Raw genomic sequence first — 18,182 nt, 5'->3', positions numbered from 1 at the left:
ATCTCATTAAATACACTAAAGAACCTATGAATTACCCAATTCCCCATTTTGAAGGAAAAAGACAATGGGGAAAAATGTAGCAGTTATTATATACTGTAATACTTAACAGTTATTATAGACAATAGTACATTAATTTCATGGCAATTCTGTGTAAGATGAAACAGTCTATCTGTTCCATAACAAAAACATTTGCAGCATAATGGATTTTGAAATAAATATGAGCAAAATGAGGCTTACTACGACCTTGTTAGAAAATAATTTCTGCAGACTTATACTAACAGAAAGCAAATGAAGCAGTGGGTGAGAACAACCTGACCGTAGAAAAACAAATGATGCACCAGCAGTTCCCTTTCCATGCATCCTTACATTAGAAGCTTTGAACCTACCAAAATAATATGGACTAAAACACAAAGAACTACAACTTGCTAATACAGCAGGTGTCTGAGCAAAGGAATGCAAACCATATCTTCCTGATAGCATTTTCTTCATCAAGCCAAGCTAAACTCCTGCTTCTTGGTGCTGGCAGCATTTCAAAGAAATGTGATTTTTTTATCCTGTGCATGCTGTTGATGAACAACTCTCCCTTTATATGTTCAGCCATGAAAACAAGCAGAGCCTTGGACCGAAAATCCAAAGACACACACAAGTTCTAAATTAGGTGGAGTTGTAGAAATAACTGACACAGGAAAGTCACTACTAACAATATGGGAATGGTTTCTGAAGCATTGGATATAATTTGAGAGGACAATTAGAAAGAAAACTTCCATTACATCTCTCGTTTATGTAAGGCATTACCTCATCTAAACTGAATGCTTTGCTGCTTCCACTTTTTTAAATAAGGAGCAACAAGTTACTTGAATTTCCTTGCTCTACCTATGTGTTCATCTAATGAACCTGACACGTAGAGACACGACCTCAGCTGCTTCTCTGGCACTCTCTCTTCTCCATCACAAAGCCAACAACACAGGCTGGCCTAAAACACTGATTCCCTGAAAATACTTCTAGAAATGTTACTTCATGAAGCTACCAGTTTTTTGTTTTTTTTTTCCTTCCCTGCCGTTCACAGGGGCTGCCAAGAGAATCCTGACAGCTTTTCCCAAACTGTGAGATGTGTCACACCCTAAAAGTTTGGGAAGCAGCAAAGCACACAGCGAACATCAGAACATTCTGAACTACAACAGGGAGAGGAGGAAACATTAGCAAGACCTCTCTGAGACGATCCAGAAAACAAAAAAAAGTACTGAATTGAGAAGAGGAATACTGCAATTAAGTTTGGCTCTGTCAAGCTTCTACTTTCATTCTCTCTTTTTAGGAAAAAAAATTATTTTTTTTTGTGCAGAGAAATAGATATAAAACATTTTCTATTTTTTGTTACAGCATTTACTACTTGGAGAATTCTCATTTTTGGCAAGACAACACTCAAAATTAAATTGCTCCTCTTGTTCTGAAGATGAGCATTCTTTAAGCTTCTTTTTTGTACAAGAGCAATGACAGAAAATGTCAAGGTTCTTTGCTGACAGTCACATAAAACAGAGCTATTACAGAAGTTTTTCAGTGTAACTAGGACATGACAAGTACCACATCACCCAACAAACTACTGCCTAGAAAAGAATTTTCTAGGGCTACTTTGACTTCCTAAGAAAGTCAGGACTGTCAGTCCACCTGTCTGTCTGCTCATCTGCCTGCCAGACATTTTTGGGTCCACAGCAAATGATACGCAGACAAGGATCCCAGGGATGAAGCGCCTGAGTTTTGTAATAACCAGTGGCTGAGTAGCTCCTCAAACTACCACTTGCTCTAAGGAAATTACAATGTAATATAGCCTTTTTTGACATTCAGGCTGGACAGACTGACAGACTGTTGGCCAATCAGCTGACTCAGAAGTTGTGTAAATCATGGGATTACATCCTGCTGTATGCATTTTGGGCTGAAAAGAGCATGACTGAGTATATCAATTTTCAAAAAGGCATGGACAGGGTCTCTGCTGCAGCAACTTTACTGCATGCTCTGATGATGGATGTGGATCTGGATGAAAAATTTCTTTAAGAGGATCCTATAAGGAAGTGAGGAGACTGACTAGCACAAAAACACCTATAGCTTCAGAGTGCTCTGCAGGCAGTCTCATTTAGAACTGAGAAAGACTAAAGGGAGATGAAGAGGTACCTATTACAGATTACATATTTTGCTTTTTTTTAAGTTACTATTACAACCACAGGAATTTAAAGGAAACATTCCACAACAACATTCAAAGATATGGTGAAAGAAATCAGATTTAAAACATACACTCAACTAAACATTCTCCTTTCTTAGTGACTATGATGCCACAGAAACAGTCAAAATTATATAGCTTTTCTAAAGAGTGGGGGAAAAAATTCCTACCTTGCAGAGCATTTATTTGCTTGTTGGATTCTTCAACTTGCACTCGATATGCTTTTCTCTCTTCTTCCAAGAGAGCTACAAATAAAAGTGAAAATGTGCCCAAGAGTTTTTGTTAGTAACATGAATTTCACCTGTGTAATTAATTTTAGTCACAATCTCTCCTTAAGTGAAAAGATTAGACAAACATATTACTTCAGGAAGTTATCAAAGGTAGTAAAACTGTGTAAGTAGTTTAATAAAAGTTAATACTAAGGCATCATTCCATTATTGTGGTAGTATTACAATGAATTTGAAATTCTTATAATCTGTTGCCTGATCTGAAAACTCCGTGTGTGCTAAATGCAAACTGGCGTGAGAGGAAGGAAAAAAAGAAAGGCTGTAAATATAATCCCTAATGAAGACTGAACAATATGCAATTAAACTGAACTATACTATTTCCCATTAAAAACAATAGAGCTACATAGCTGATAGGATGATCTAACAAGGAGCTACCACTGAAGACATTCTATTACATCCAGTAGCTAACTGAAATAAAGATGACATATACTGAGTTTGTAAGTATGTATTCAATACTATGAAAAGATGTTGGTTTATCTTGAACTACCTGATATATACAATTTCCATGAATACCCTACAGAACCAAGTTGATCTGGGTCTCACCTTGAAGTTCAAAGCATTTTTGTTTACTTGTCCTAGCTAGCTCTTGGGCTTCAATCAGCTCCTTGTGCAGTTGCTGAATTTCTTGCTTAGCCTCAGTCTCTGATTGTGCACCCTGCAATTCATCTGATAAAAGAACATTTTCTTTGAATCATAAGTTTGTACAACAGCTTCATTTGCACTGCCATGTGCTGACTGGCAACTTTTTACACAAATCTTCAAAAGTTAGTTAAACTTAAAATTAGATTAGGCAAATATTAGCAAGAATATTAATATACTTTTTAAAGTAGTAAAACATATGCAAACCTTAAATCATTCATTACACATAACATGCAATATAAAACAAAAATTAACAAGAAAGGATTAGAGTTTTAAAAAACACTGTATAAATTGGCAAGGATTTCTGTATTGACAAAAACAAGGAACAACAAAAGCCTAAGACAATTCTTGACTGTGTTTACAACTTGTCTCTTTTTAAAGGAAGCTGCCCATAGCCTGTCTCAGTGCACAGGCTCAGGCAAGAGCTGCTATTCCATGATTCACTACTGCCACCCACCCACTGCATTGCCAGGCTCAGCCTCCCTCCCTCCCTCTGGGGCCAACAAGGAAAGGAAAAATGTAGGGAAATTTCCTAAGATAAAGTAAAGAAAAAAAAGAAAAATTCCAACCTCCTTATTTCATTCAGTGGCCTTAGTAAATACTAAGATAAATATTGCACTTGATTTTTTTTTTAAACTATATCTTAAAACATTAGGTATGTCTTTAACATGATCATAAATCTAGGCACATTATTTAAACTCTAAATAAAAACATTTGTTCTTCCCCATAAGTTTTGTATTAGCTAAAACACATATTAAATGCCTCTTGGGCTTACAAGAGATGACTTGCAGTCACAGACAAATAAAATACTTTTACAGCTGAAGTTTTGGAGGAATTTAAAAGAGGAAAACTGAGTATTTGTTACTAAGAGCAGTGTCCTCTAATGGGCACACATTTAGAAATTAGATACAGGAACACTCCAGCCTGCAGGCATCTGCAAAGCCAGGAACAGCATCCAGCACACTCTCATTTACTAGATTTTCCTTAAGCAGTGTCTGTGCACAAACTGGTCTTTCAGGAGGCACAAACAGCACTAATAAACTCTATAGGTAGAGGGCTAAAACTTGATATAAAGCTTATTTGGTGAGAAAGGTAAAGGAAGGAAATTGGTGAAAGAATTCCAGCTGTGCATCATGGGAGAGGGTGGAAAAAGTTTACAGAGTTACCTGGTCAATAAACATCTGCAACTATAGAACACATGGATTTAAGATAAAAGCTTAGAAAAAAGAATACTTTGTCTGGACTTTGCATTAATATGGAAAAAAATGAAAAGGAACTATAATTTAGCTCATCGTTATACTTTTGACATTCTTACTTGGCTGTATATGTTATCAATAAAGTAATTATAGATTTTTTCTTGGTCTCTTGGTTAAGAAAATTGGTTAGCAAATCATGCTGAAGTCTTCATACTGCAGCTCTCTAAGGGGCTGTTTTTCCTGCTCTCACAGTAATGAACTGGTGGGCTTGAGCAGAGCTGAGAACACACATGTGCTTTTAGACTTTTTCAGAATGAAATTATGAGAGCAGAAAGAACAGAGAGGACGACATATTTCATCCAAATACTTTGTTTTATGGTTTGTTAGCTCTAAATCCAAGTTTCTCTTTACTGAACATGCTTTGTTCTTAGCTTCTCATGGATAAAGATTTAGGGCAATTAGACTTTCAACCCTCTTTAATGAGACTTTTCAGAAGAAATGGATGAGGAAGTCGACAAATTATGCTCAAATCATGCCTGATAAAGAGGCAGTGTCCCAAATCCAACAACAGACACCCTAAATGAACTTTTATGGTGGCAGTGTTTTCTAGTCAATGAAAGCACACATCATAAAAGATAGTACAGCTTCAAAAGAGATGAGAGGTAAACTCTTTCCTACATCAACACAAAAGTGGAATTTCCATGTGCCTGACATGCTCCAAAATCAAAAGCCAAGAAATATAAGCACAAGAAAATATTTGCTTTTTAGTCTTACCCAAACTGAAAATTAAGTGGCTTGTAGTTCAAAGCAAATATAGTTTGGTGCTAATTCTAGTTTGAAAAGTACTTCTTCAGTGAGTAGGATTGTACTATTTACAAACAATAGAACTACTAAATATCATCATCCTTAGAATGAATTCCCTTTAGAAGCAAATTCACATCATGACAAACTGTCATTAGAAAAGGCTAAGGAGTTACCATTAATTACAACAAGGTGCCAGAAAGAATTAAATAAACAAGAAAAGGTCAAATACAGCATTTTTTCTTCCTCATTCATTTTTTCCACCTCATGGAAAATTTTAATCTGTGATCAGTTTTTTTGCTACACTTTAAGAAATGTTCTCAATTAACACCACTTTGTTTCCCACACAAATATAGCGGGGCTTCCCTTAACATTTACTCTAATTATAACTTAAAAATGGTTTAAAAACCTTTTTTTAAACAATTTTAATATAATAGAAAAAATACAGAAGCACACATAGGCTGCAATCTTAACTAATCCTGTATCTGTATGTGCCTGGCCTGTGGTAGCAACTTTATGAGCAGCCTGGTATTTCTTCAAGCCCCACTTCTGAAAGGTCACATTCAGAATTTTGCAGGATTTCTCAGGTTATTCAGAAGACAATTTTCAGGGTACTCAGGTGAAGTCAGACACAATTACAACCCTGAGATTTTTTTTAGCTTCATAAGATCCACATGTCATATATTTGAAATAAAGTATCTGGTTATTCTGACATAAAACAATGGCTCCCAAACTTTGAGCTGACAGACCACTGCTGGTTTTCAAAATTTCTTACGTAAATCACCACTATTCAGCAAATCCTCAGCTGAGACATTTCCTACTAAGATTCCATGGATCACTCTTTTAATTACTATGAAAACACAAGGACATTGCTAAGAACAAGATTACCAGTCTTCCAATGACATTTATTGCTCCTTTCCATCTGTTTAACATTTACCTGCCCTTAACTCTGCAATAAGTAGTCACAAACAGCCTGTTTAAACAGAAGTGTCCAGGGAACTGTTATGAATGGTTAATAAAGTCATCTACCTTGTGGGGGAAAAAACAAAGCCAACTAATCTGTCACAGCTTCCCCCCATCCCCTCCTTGCCAGATTCTGACTTGTAGAAACTGAAACCAAATCCTGAATGCAGTCAAAAATTTTGATGGAAAATGTTTGGAGCAATCTACAGCAACCAGAAGTCTAATAATTTTCCTGTTCCACTAATTTGTTTTGTAAATTTTAACAAGACCTCTGCCTTTTCCAGCGGCCGTTTCTGCATTCCAAACAGCCGCCAGATCAAAAATGTTCTCACTCTTCCTTAATTACATGGCTGCATAACAAGTCCACTTGAAAACCTTTCTGAGGCAAATCAGATCCTTTTTAGGGCAAAGTCAGGCACATGAAGTCTATCTCTGAAAAAAAACTCAAACAAAACTGTGGGTTTATAGACTCTTCATAAAAATTAAAAGGGCAAGTGATTCATTGCACAGATATTTTTTAATGGTTTCGTGAGAGCAAAATAGGAAGGCCCATAAATAGCCTCAAGAGGAAGAGAAAAGTTGCTGCCAACCTCTGTTTTATAACCAAAAATAAGACTATTATAATCACTACAAACAACATGATCAAATTCTACCTTCTAGCATAGCAAGTCACTGAACATACTTGTTATTAGTTGCAGATATTAGAGCAAACCCAAAGGGAATGTGCCCAGTATCTCAAACACTCCTTTCTAAACTGCTTTGCTGAACTGATGTCCACTGGGAAACATCAATTTTATACATGTTGCCAAACAGCAAAAGTAATTTGTGCAATTTTTGGAAGCCTTTCTGTCGTAAAATTAGGGAGTGTAAACAATTGCAGAGAAAAGCTCCTTTACAGGTCTCCTACGTTCCCTTATGGTTTCCTTTCTTCCTGAGTCACAAAGAACTGTGACATTCTTTTACTTGTGATCCCAGTAGGAACATAATTTTACAGATCTTATCAAGTGTCTAATTGTTAAAGGAGCATAAAATGATTTTCAATAGACTAAATATAATAACTAATTATTATGACACAGAAATCTTCAGCTAATGAATATGCAAATATCAGCTTGCTAATTAAGTATATCCCTTCAATGCATAAAAACCAATAAAAATGTTACATTTATAGAAATGAAGCTCAAAGCCAAGCCTCAGCCATCATTCCAAATACAGTTATAACACAAACTTCCAATCTTGATTGTGTTAAAAAAGAAAATCTAAAATCTTGTTTTGATTAATCCATCAGCTGCAAACTAACAGAAGCATTTCTGACAGTGATCGAAGCTGTGCAAGTAAAATTTGACAATGCTTGAAAATGTCAGTGGTGGAGGAATCCCTCCTCTCCACAGCTATAATCTTAAATGTGTGCTGACTCTAATTCTCAAGTCAAAGTTGTAACATGTAAATTCCTAGAACAGCGTTGGTGAGTACAGAGATTACTTTTATACACAGATGATTTCTATAGCAACACTCAGAAGTGTGTTTTTGTATCACCCAGAGGAGTCATAACTGATATTTAACTCTTCCATACTACATGATTAACATCTTTGAATTCCAGCATTCTATTTTAACTATTTTTTATGATTTGATAAAAAACAGGTAGATAAAAAGATTACATATACAGATTATGCATCTAAAATTGCAAAAGTAAATTTGTTTACCTTTTAGAAGAGCTACTTTGACAATAGGTTCATTTAGATCTTGGTCATCCATTTGAGCATCTAAAAAAAAACCCCACACCTTTCAGAGAGCAGGCAGACTGCAGACAGTTCTCATATACACATTCTTTACATGGAGAGAAGATTTTATGTCCTTCTCAATTTACAAGAGTCAAATTATGAAGCCACAAAATAGACAACACCACTCTAAGCTTGTCTTTAATTCTGTATAATATTCTTTTAAGAAATGCTCATGATTACCTAGATTTAATTCAAACTAATTAGAGGTTACAGAAATCTCAGTTAAACACTTACCTGTAGTGTCGTCGCTGCTTTTTTCCTTGCTTGGGCTAAGGGTGTCAGACAAATCGTTCGATTCTTTGACTCGTGCTTGGTTTTCTGCAAGAGACAAGGAAAAGCAACTACAATCAATAAATGCTTTGTTCATAATTTCTCCTGTATACCAAACTACTGCTAAACGACAATAGAAAACAACTTGGTTCAAGAAACAGTTAAAAACCTGCTGGGTGCCTATTTCTTTGCAAGTCTGGGCTAAAGTGGATTCCGCATCCCTGGAATCATTAACCCAGCCTAGCCTCTAATAAGGGATGCAATCGCCTCGTGCACAGCTTGAACTTGGGTTAACGCTGTGTTCTTGCCAGCTGGATCTGTGGAAAAGCTGATTCAATCAGCAAACAAATAAGAAAAGAAAACTAGAACAATGCAGATACTGTAGCAAGTCAGAAAGAAACTGCTGTTAAGAATAAAACTGTGTTTCAGTGTTTTGGACAAATTACATAATAACAAGTCTTGTACATACCGTACTGTTCAAAAGAAGTGTGGTGTGAACCATTAAAGAATCACAGCAGTATAAATTAATACATTTGTTTCTAGAAAGAATTTTCAGTTTAAATTGTATTAAGAGAAACAGTATATGTTGTTGTCACAAAAAAATTACCTTCATGAAATATCTGTTCATACATATTTCAGCACTTCATAACATGCAGCTTAGTAAAGCCACACAGTTGTTTGGTTTTTTTTTTTTTTTTTGTTTTGTTTTGTTTGCTGGATTTTTTGTTGTTGAGGTTTTTTTTTCCCCAGTTCCAGATTTTTAGTGGAGATCACATATTTTCAAAATTAAGGGGATTTAATTACACCAGTGCTTGGTCCCACACAGAATCACCCCTGACTCCAAGTCTAAATATTCTACATGACTGAAATAAAATTTTAAATTTTTTTCTTTAATAACAATTATGGTTTAGTTCTGATAGGTCCATTAAAAAGGCCACACCATCTCTGGAGTGGGCTAACCCAGCAGGTCTGTCAGCAAGGAACTGTCACCAACATGCAGGTGAGGTTACGCAAAATGAAATCTTTCTTGGCTGCCTATGCAGAGCCTTGCTTTGACAGCTCTGCTGCCCACCTGCAGCTTAACAGAGATCTCCTCTGAGTCTCAAGTTCCAGGCAGAGACATTATATGAAAAGGGGTCAATACAGCATTCCCAGTACACAGATATCTCTCATCCATGGAGAAAAGCACAAGGAAAACAAATAATAGATAATGTGCATGCAGAAATGAAGTACCAGGACGTGGGAAGAAAGAAACACATCAATAAATAAATCGTGTTATACAACAGGGTTAGTGTATGAAAATAAGTAAAAACCAAGGGAATAATAAGACATCTTTTCAAATAAAAAGAGAATGCACAGAACTAACTTCCCCCAGAACAAAAGAAGCGGAAACTGGAGACAATCTGTGCGGCTGCATGAGGAAATCAACACGACAGAACACGGACAGGTTAACAGGAAAAAACCCACAAAGTTTTCTTAATCTAACATGAAAAGTTCTCTATAACTCCGTGCTACATTAACATCCACCTGCACATGAAACAGAAGGCAGCAAGTACAAACAATGCAGCTAATGAAGAGCAAGACTCTTCCCACCCTAATGCAGCTGAAATTACTGGAGAAGAGGAAGGGGAAAAGCACCTACACAGTTAAAGTACAGTAGAGGTTCAGACCTCAGGTGCTACAAACACAACTCCCATTTTAGCAGACTTCAAAATTCATAATGATTGCTTGCAGTTAAAAATTTAATCTTTGGCAGTGGGTGGTTCTTTGCTAAAACAAAAAGGGATCTTTCTTAGTTTTAGAAATAAGGTTTTTAACTAATATCTAAAGGTGTTTTAAATCAAAACATTTTGCATTATCATATAGAACCAAGCTAACAGGATTGCCACTAAAACTGTCATAATTACTAAACCAATACATTATTTTTTTAACGATTAAGAAAAGTATAACCTAAAAGCCTCACCCATGTCACTTTTATTAGTGGCCGATCCAGAAGCATTAAGCTGAGCAAGATCCACATCCAACTAACTTTACCATATCTGGGCATCCATGGAAATACTGCCTCCCTGCTCTGTGCAAAATGGGAGGAACACTGCGAGTTCCAACCACTGAATTAATTCTCTCTCCCACAGCACCCCCTTATATACTTCCCTCCCACCCACCCTTGGTACACCAGCTTCTTCCCCCCTCCTGCCCTCCCCCCTCTGAAACAAGGCACAAAAGATGAGGCACCAGAGGATAGATGCACCAGTTCTACATGTGAAACAGCAGAAGACAAATTAATAGAAACCTGCTTCCTATTCTGGAACCAGAGTCGTAAGCACAAAACTCTTTCCTGTACTATATTATATCACAGCAGTTGTTCCTATTTCCCATAATAAAACTGAGCTGAATAAATATAGCCAAAGTGATAAAGTATATTAAAATGTGTTGACATCATACTTGATGAGTTAGAATATATTACCAAACACTAAAAATAGCTCAGAGCTTTGCAATGGAAGGGGCATGCAAGTGTTACGTTACAGTTATTGTATGCATTCTTTTGCCAAATATGGCACCTTGTCTATAGTTTCCTCACGTACAGAAAGGAGTTAAAGGTGGCACCCCGTGCATTAAAGGAAGAGAAGATAAATTAAAATGTCTCTAAAACACTTCAGCAAACCTAGGACCTTTAAGCAAACTAACATTTATTCAACACAACAACACTTTGCAAAAGCTCAGAGGGTAAAGAACTGAGGCAGTATGTCCAGACATCAATAAAAAGCTGCAAGAGAGGAGAGAGGCTGCAAGTCCAAACAATCTCACATTATCAGACACTTGAGAAATATTGACCTGCACACTTGTTAGCAATCCTGACCTTGGCACTGTAAGGTAAGGATGACTGTTCCTTAACAAGTCTTTTCTAATTAGCTCCTTTAATTTAACTTGCTTTATATATTAGAGAAAAGAGTTAGAGAGGCACAGATGTTTTTTACTTATAAAAGACACATTCAGGAGGTTAATACTTATTTTAAAGTTATGAGATAAGATAGAAAATAGTCAAATTAAAATACACTTTTTAAAAAACTTGAAATGACACCAAACATCATTTGTATGTAGCTCTATAATAAAACCAAAATCCCATTTGGAATTCATGCAGGCACCAAAGCTTGAATTGAATTTACAAAAATTACTTTTTTTTTTTAAAATGCATATTCAAGTAAGAACTCAGTCAATATTGAGACTAGCATTTCATGCACTCAATCATCAAAAATGGTTTCCATTAAATCTTTTTAGCCTACAACAGTATTTGGAGTAGAGTTCAGCAAACAATTTTCCTCCCCTTTATTGAATTTCTCCTCAAATGCATATTCAATCAAAACTCAAACTGCTGGCTTAACACAGAACATGCACTGAGTGACAGAAAAAGCATGCTTCAAAAACAGTTAAATAATCCAGAAGTCTAACCTTTCAAAAGCTTTGTTTCTTCCACTTTGGTTAGATGTCCTTCATCTATGATCTTGTCTGCCAAACAAAATAAGTGTTACTTTCCAAGCTCAAATTTTCCCTGCACGCATCTACGTAGAGTACATTCCATGACCAAATTAAAAGCTGATAATATTACTTCCTACTCAGCCTTGAACAAAAACTTTATTCTGGCAGGGAATAATGAAACAGAGCACACAAGCCTACCAGAACAACTTTGTGATACAGTGCATAATTATTTCTCCTTATTAACTTACATAATGCTGCATTTCACTAATGAGAATTTAGAAAAATTAATTTTATGTACTTAAAAACACCAAAACAACTAATCGGAAGCAACAAATAATTAAAACATTTCTCAAGTTTAGTTATCAAAAAAGGAATTTGAAAAGCTGGTTGCATGAAACAGACATGCACCCAGAACAGCAGAAATCTACAAATGCACCACAGTAAAACAGCAATAGAGAAGTCCCCTTGACATCACAACTGCTTTTAACAGTGCCTGTGAAATGTACACAGAAACAGCCTATTTTGTTTAAACCTTTCAAGAGAGCTGCACAAAAATGCATTACATTCAGGTTCATGAAAAAATGGAGTTCTTAATCAAAGTCTACTTTAGGGAAGTCTACTCATGTGTGTGAGGTGCACAAAAATCTTAGAAGTGGAATTTGAGACTAGATTGCTAACTTCATCCTAACTCCTGCTAGAACATGAAGGTAAAGAAGAACACCAAGGGAAAAACAGGACTGAATTAATGAAGGACACCACCAAAACTATTGAATAATTAATTTCTTTTTGCAGATGAGATTTCATTATTTCTAATTCCTTAAGAAGCAATGCCAACACAGAAGAAGATCACATCCTCCTTTTCTGTGCAGCAGATTTCACAGTTTAGTCCATGCTGAAAGCTGTTAGCCCCTGAAATATCAGGCTTGAGAAGCTGCCTCTGCCTCCCCTCCATGGTCTCCCTGTCAGATCCCTGATAACCAGGCAGGAATGCAGTTTGCTGGATGCTCCATGTGCTGTCAACAGGAAACCAACACACAGATAGAGCTGAATGAACAGCACAAACAGGTGAGCTCAGACTAAAGAAGTAAATCCTCTTCAAATTAAAAACAAAACAACAAAACCCAAAAAAACTTTAAGCTTTTTCAGCTTCAAGTATGTTTGAAGATGAATTTGTCCCTCTATTCCTCTGATGGCATGTTGCTGTAACTATGACAATTGAAGGACAGACGCAGGACAAGATCTGGGAGGAGAGATGTTCTACAAACCTAGCTGGCAGACAAACTTTCAGACAAAAAGCCCTGAAATCCAATGAAGGGTTTTCATGGCCAAAAGGTTGTCCTGTACTCTGCCCTCTCCCACACAGACAGATAAGCCAGTGGAAAAGAGATGTTCCCTCCACCTACTTTTATCTACAAATATTATTCTGCATTAATGTAACATTTTACTAACACTGCTTCAGAAACACATGCAACAGCACACTGGATTTTCAGGACTGGCTTTAGGTCTCAAGCAACTGTAGGAGATCACTCATCATCCAAGTTCAGAACAGCCTCAAGTTCCTCAGAGCTGGTGAGAATGACTGTGCCTAGACTGAGGAGAGCACTGTGGAGGGAATCAAGTTACTGGCAGCCACAAGTCAGGAGTTGAAGTGATACCATGAGTTCTCTTTCATTTTAAAATAAAATAAATCTAAACAAAAGTCTTCATATATGATTATTCCAGGACTGAGCTGTGGCTGGAAGAGGGGTGGAAGGGAAGGCATCAAGAAAAAAGCTGGGAATCCTCCCTGTAGATCTGAATAGAACAGCTGAACACAAAAACAAGTAGCTGTCAACTGCTTGAGCTGAAGGGGTAACACCTCAACCATGCTAGACTCCTAGCTTAAAATAGGCTTCTATAATCAGCTTGCAGAGGAAAATTTAGCATTATAAACTGATGCATCTTTTAGCTTTCACAATTCAGTAACTGTTAAACCCTGAATAATTGCAATACCAAACAGAAATTACCCTTCTTGACACAGATGTTTTCCAAACTGAAAACTTCTGCAGCAGTTCTTTACACTCTGTTTCCATGACTAAAAGAAACTGCAGGCATGGGGTTTTGGCTTTTTAAAAATTTTAAAATTTCCATGGTGGTTTACTGTTGGTGGTTTACTGTCTCCTAGTGTCCTGATTTGAGCATTTGAACAAAAGGTACACCATCCTTGGCACTGTTTCTGCAGCCAAGACCTTGAGCAGCAGCACACGAGTCCCTGCCCAGCCTGGCCCAGGGCAGGGCACAGCCAGTGTTTTGCACTTGGTGACTGACACCTCTCCTCACTTACAGAACAAGTGAACACTCCCTGTGCTTCAAGAATGCTACTGCTGATATATGGCATAAGCCAGCAAAAAAAAAAAAAAAAAAAAAAAAAAAAAAAAAAAAAAAAAAAAAAAAAAATTCAGCATGCTGGTATTTAGAGAACACAGATACGGTATTTTAGAAAAAACAGAAAACTGGATGTTGGTGCCACCAAACTCCACAGAACCTTATTTTTCACTGTTACCACCCCACCCTAGTCACTAAAAACGGCAGAATCTAGACAAAAATGAGGGGGGAAAAAAGATAAAGAGATGTCTTCTTTAAAACATCTCTTTCAAATCTCTGCAATTTTAAATTTTACTATTTCAGAAAACTTCACAAACCTTATTTGTTTTTAAACCGATTAGTGTTTTCCCTGAATCAAGACATGCAATCTTGTCTACCAAAATATAAATTAGGGTAAGGATCTTAGCTTTAATTTCTGGCACAAAAGAACTTCAGCTTTCATGCTAGCCAGTCCCTACTTAGCAGAAAGCAGAGAGTAGATATAACTAATGTTTTTACTGACACAATCTGCTGCAAAGTTGAGCTTTCAGTTAGTCCTTCAGATAATTCACATTTTCTTCTGCAGCTTAAAGCCAGCTTTCCTTTAGGTTTTTAGGCATTTCCTGTCTTTTCAATTTAAGAACTCCATTTTAGATTTAGGCTGCCTACCAGCATGTGCAATATAATAACTAAGATCTGTTAACATTACAATTATCACTTAAGTAACATCACCCCTCTACGTTTATATTTTGGCATCAAAATAGTCTTTGAAATAGGCCAGGTTTGAAAACCAATAAAAAATCTGTCCCTCAATGCACAGATTTCCAACCATCTGAAAAAAGCGATACTGAACAGCTTTAACTTTAATTAGACACCTCCGGGTCAAAGGAAAAGTGAAAAATAATTCAATACATTCAATCCATCCAAAAACTACTATTAATAAACCTGCAAAAATCAGCTTGGTGAAAAGAAGGAAATTGACTTGTATTGAAAATCAAATGCAAAAATCACAAAGTAAGGGGAGAAAAAAAGGACACAAAGAAGGGTTAGACTGGAGGGAAAGACAGGAAGTTAAGCAGGGCAACAAATCTCACTTCAGTCTATACATCATCACATTTTTGCTAATAATGCATGTCATGTACTGATCAAAAAGCACCATGACTTCTGGTTGTGATATCACTGATTTTGACCAGTGGTACTAAATAAAAGCTATGGAATGAGCAACCAGTGAACTGGATGTAATGATCAGAAAGTAAGAGACTTCCCAGATCATTCAGAGCCAGATTTTGTAACACTCCACAGATGTCAGAGGTCAGGACACGTTACTGGATGATATTGTGAGCACATTGTGCTTAAAAAATAAAAATAATTACCTAATATCTTTAAAAGTTTACAGAAGCTGGATTTTACAAACCACCTGGTTTCTGGGATTTTTATTATATCATTATTGTTTAACTAATAAACCTGCTGCTCTCTCAGTACTTAAACCTTTGGGCAGAACCCCAGCATACTACCACACGACGAGCTACAGATTCCTGCTCTGTATGATATTGCTCTACACTATTTGCTGTGTGCCTTAAAACTTGACTTCCTGACAATCTCTGGAACTGTGATTTTTCTCCCCAGGAGTCCCCAGCTCTTGATGCTACACAGAGCAAAGAACAGGAATAGGACTGAAGGGCAGCATTTGCATACAAAAGGCAAAGAACAAATCCTACAGTTTGCAGCTTTTAACCTCATGATATTTTGAGGCCTGACCAAACACATTTGAATGTGGAAAAGGTAAACTTTCAGCCCAAGAAGAAATAGAAGAGTCAATGATTTGGAATTTTTCTTGATGTGAGAGTAAAAACTTAGACTGCCATAAAAAATGCAAAATACTGAACTCATTTGAACTCTTATTAATTCCTTTACAAATGAAGCAGTCAAGGCCTTGCAGTGTTTTCACTGCAGCTTTCAATGTCTTGAGAAAAGGTAAGCATAAATCCACTGATCTTAATTTTACTCTTACTAGTACTTCTTTAATATCTTAGAATATTTTACGAGATACTTGATCACTGTTCCTTCTCAATAGTGACAGGACTGGTCACGTTTAGTTTGCAGAAGTGATACTAACCTAAGTTTTGCCAAAATAGGTTAAGCTAACATCCAAACAATGCAAACAGGCAACCAATTTGTATTTGAACATTACACAGGGTGCTCTTCATGTTCTAGACAAGAAAAATGTTTACTCAAGCATTTAACTTCATTTTTATGTACTGAACTACATTTTTATGTACTGAAAAAACTAGATTTATACAAGATCTTGGCAAAATTTAGAATTATTTTAAACGTCAGCCTTACAGAAGACAGCTATCAGTCATTAATTTTTCAAAATAAAGATTTTTCCAATCTTAAATTTTCTTAGACAAACATTAGCAGTATCATGTCATTTGGCTTATGGCACTGCAATCTGGATCACAAGCAGTAAAATCAAACAAGTCTGCTACCCTTCCTCATAAAAATTTGAGAGGAAAGAGTCCAATGAGCATAATGTCAAAAAACATCCTGTCTTATTTCTGCATCCAGATGCTTCTCTGCTCAATTTTAATCTTTAGTCTTTAGTCTACATAATTTCTATAAACTCTGAAGCAAAAAATCCCAGGTCTTCTTGAAGTTTAATAGCACTGTTTCTCTTCATTCTAATGACATTTTTCTTTCAGTAGGCAGAAAGTATAAATATCTTCAGTTTTTCTTTAATTATGGATGTGCAGACAGTGCTGTTTCATTACTCATTTTCAAAAGCATTTGCTTTGAAAAACACATTTCACATTCCAGAATAACACATCTTTCTAAAGACTGGTATGCAATTTTCTGTTTTTCTTAAAACAGTCTCTTGGATTTCCACATACAAACTATGGACTTGTTTTCCCTTCTGCTCTTTTGTTACAACTAATCTGGAGCATGTGTAAGGCCTTTAATTACAGATATGTGAAAAGGCACCACCTTCTCTGTCCTTTGCTGCCTGTGATGTTTGCTTAAACTGACAGGTTTCAACTTAATCTGTAACAGGTGAAAAATTACACTCAGTTTTAAACATCATGTGGCAACATCACCACCCTTTTGTTGGTCAGGGCACAACAATGGATGAACTGAGAAGAGAATGTCACTTGCAAGAGCAAAGATATCCTTTTACACCTGCTTAATACCACAATGCCACAATTCTGTGCTTAGAAAATTTCTGCTTCTACAGAAATATTAAATAGTAGTGATAAATTCTGGTTTCATCCACCTTTTCTGTGTTTTCTGCTGTTTTTAAAGCAAATGTGAACACTCTTGTACTCACTCTGACATTCTATGAACTGATGAATAAAAGTGCAGTCCCCTCCACTCTTTGAAAGAAAGTGCTCTAGTAGAGAAAGAAACACTTCAGTTTACATCTTCTTATCATTCTCAAATTGATGTAACAAAAAATTTGAAAGGCATATCAACAATATTTGTCAGTGTATTCAAAATGGACTTTTGAATCAAATCTGAGTTAATATGCAAGCAGACAAGATATGAAATTGAAATAATTGAAATGATGTCTGAGTGATAGTAGGAAATAGATTACTCTCTTAAACTGATCAGAAAAAAGAAATACTTCAGCTGCATTTTCAAAAGAAACATGTTCTTGACCTATATTCTTCAGCATTTTTATTAGCTTTAAAGGGGTATTTCCAAAGTTTTTCATTAATCTTCATGTTGATTTTTCATATCTAACACCCTCAATTTAAAAAAAAAAAAGTTGAATATATGTCTATACTTTTTAAACAGTTTCACTTTGAAAAGACAGTTCTGCAGCAAGTTCCTAAAACTGAGCTCTGTTCCCAGCTTTACTCAAGTCCTTGTTCAGCTCCCAACTCCATCAGAATCCTGCATCTCTTCATGGTGCAAACATTTCCTTTCTGAAGAGCCTCAAAAATCTTTTGACCAAGAGACCAGCAGTAGGAAAAGGCTGGCATTAGCACAAACCTGCAGAATGTGGTACATTCTAACCAAATTGTTCAATCATTACCTCTGACATCAGATGTCCAACTGCAACACTGAGCTTTACTGTATTTTGAAGTTATTCTAAAAAATAAACTTTTTTTAACCCACAAGGACCATGGCTGTAAAATTTATTTTCCACATTTAAACTTCCTTTCTTTTTTTCCTTTTCATTTTTACCTGGTGCTCTAAGTGACTGTATACAAATTTCTCT

The 18,182-nt window shown here is 36.2% G+C and overlaps 1 protein-coding gene across 36 annotated transcripts in view; it reads right to left on the bottom strand.

The window, feature by feature from the left end:
- The window catches only part of SLMAP (sarcolemma associated protein), a 77,962-nt gene that overhangs the window by 11,301 nt on the left and 48,479 nt on the right, over positions 1-18,182 (bottom strand). For 10 of the 36 annotated variants that reach the window (XM_064432624.1, XM_064432628.1, XM_064432629.1 and 7 more), the window contains 5 exons: positions 11,591-11,647; positions 8,108-8,191; positions 7,796-7,855; positions 3,040-3,162; positions 2,380-2,454 (listed from right to left, as the gene is read on the bottom strand). In XM_064432624.1, the coding sequence (XP_064288694.1) occupies positions 2,380-2,454; positions 3,040-3,162; positions 7,796-7,855; positions 8,108-8,191; positions 11,591-11,647 (399 nt within the window). Of the gene's footprint in view, positions 1-2,379; positions 2,455-3,039; positions 3,163-7,795; positions 7,856-8,107; positions 8,192-8,312; positions 8,464-10,106; positions 10,279-11,590; positions 11,648-17,285; positions 17,349-18,182 lie in introns of those variants that run through there. The other 26 variants (XM_064432616.1, XM_064432615.1, XM_064432619.1 and 23 more) reach the window with 10 other exon arrangements.

The sequence above is a fragment of the Passer domesticus genome, chromosome 9, assembly GCF_036417665.1.
Source record: "Passer domesticus isolate bPasDom1 chromosome 9, bPasDom1.hap1, whole genome shotgun sequence".
Lineage (NCBI taxonomy): Eukaryota > Metazoa > Chordata > Aves > Passeriformes > Passeridae > Passer > Passer domesticus.
This window is presented reverse-complemented; position numbering and strand designations above follow the sequence as displayed.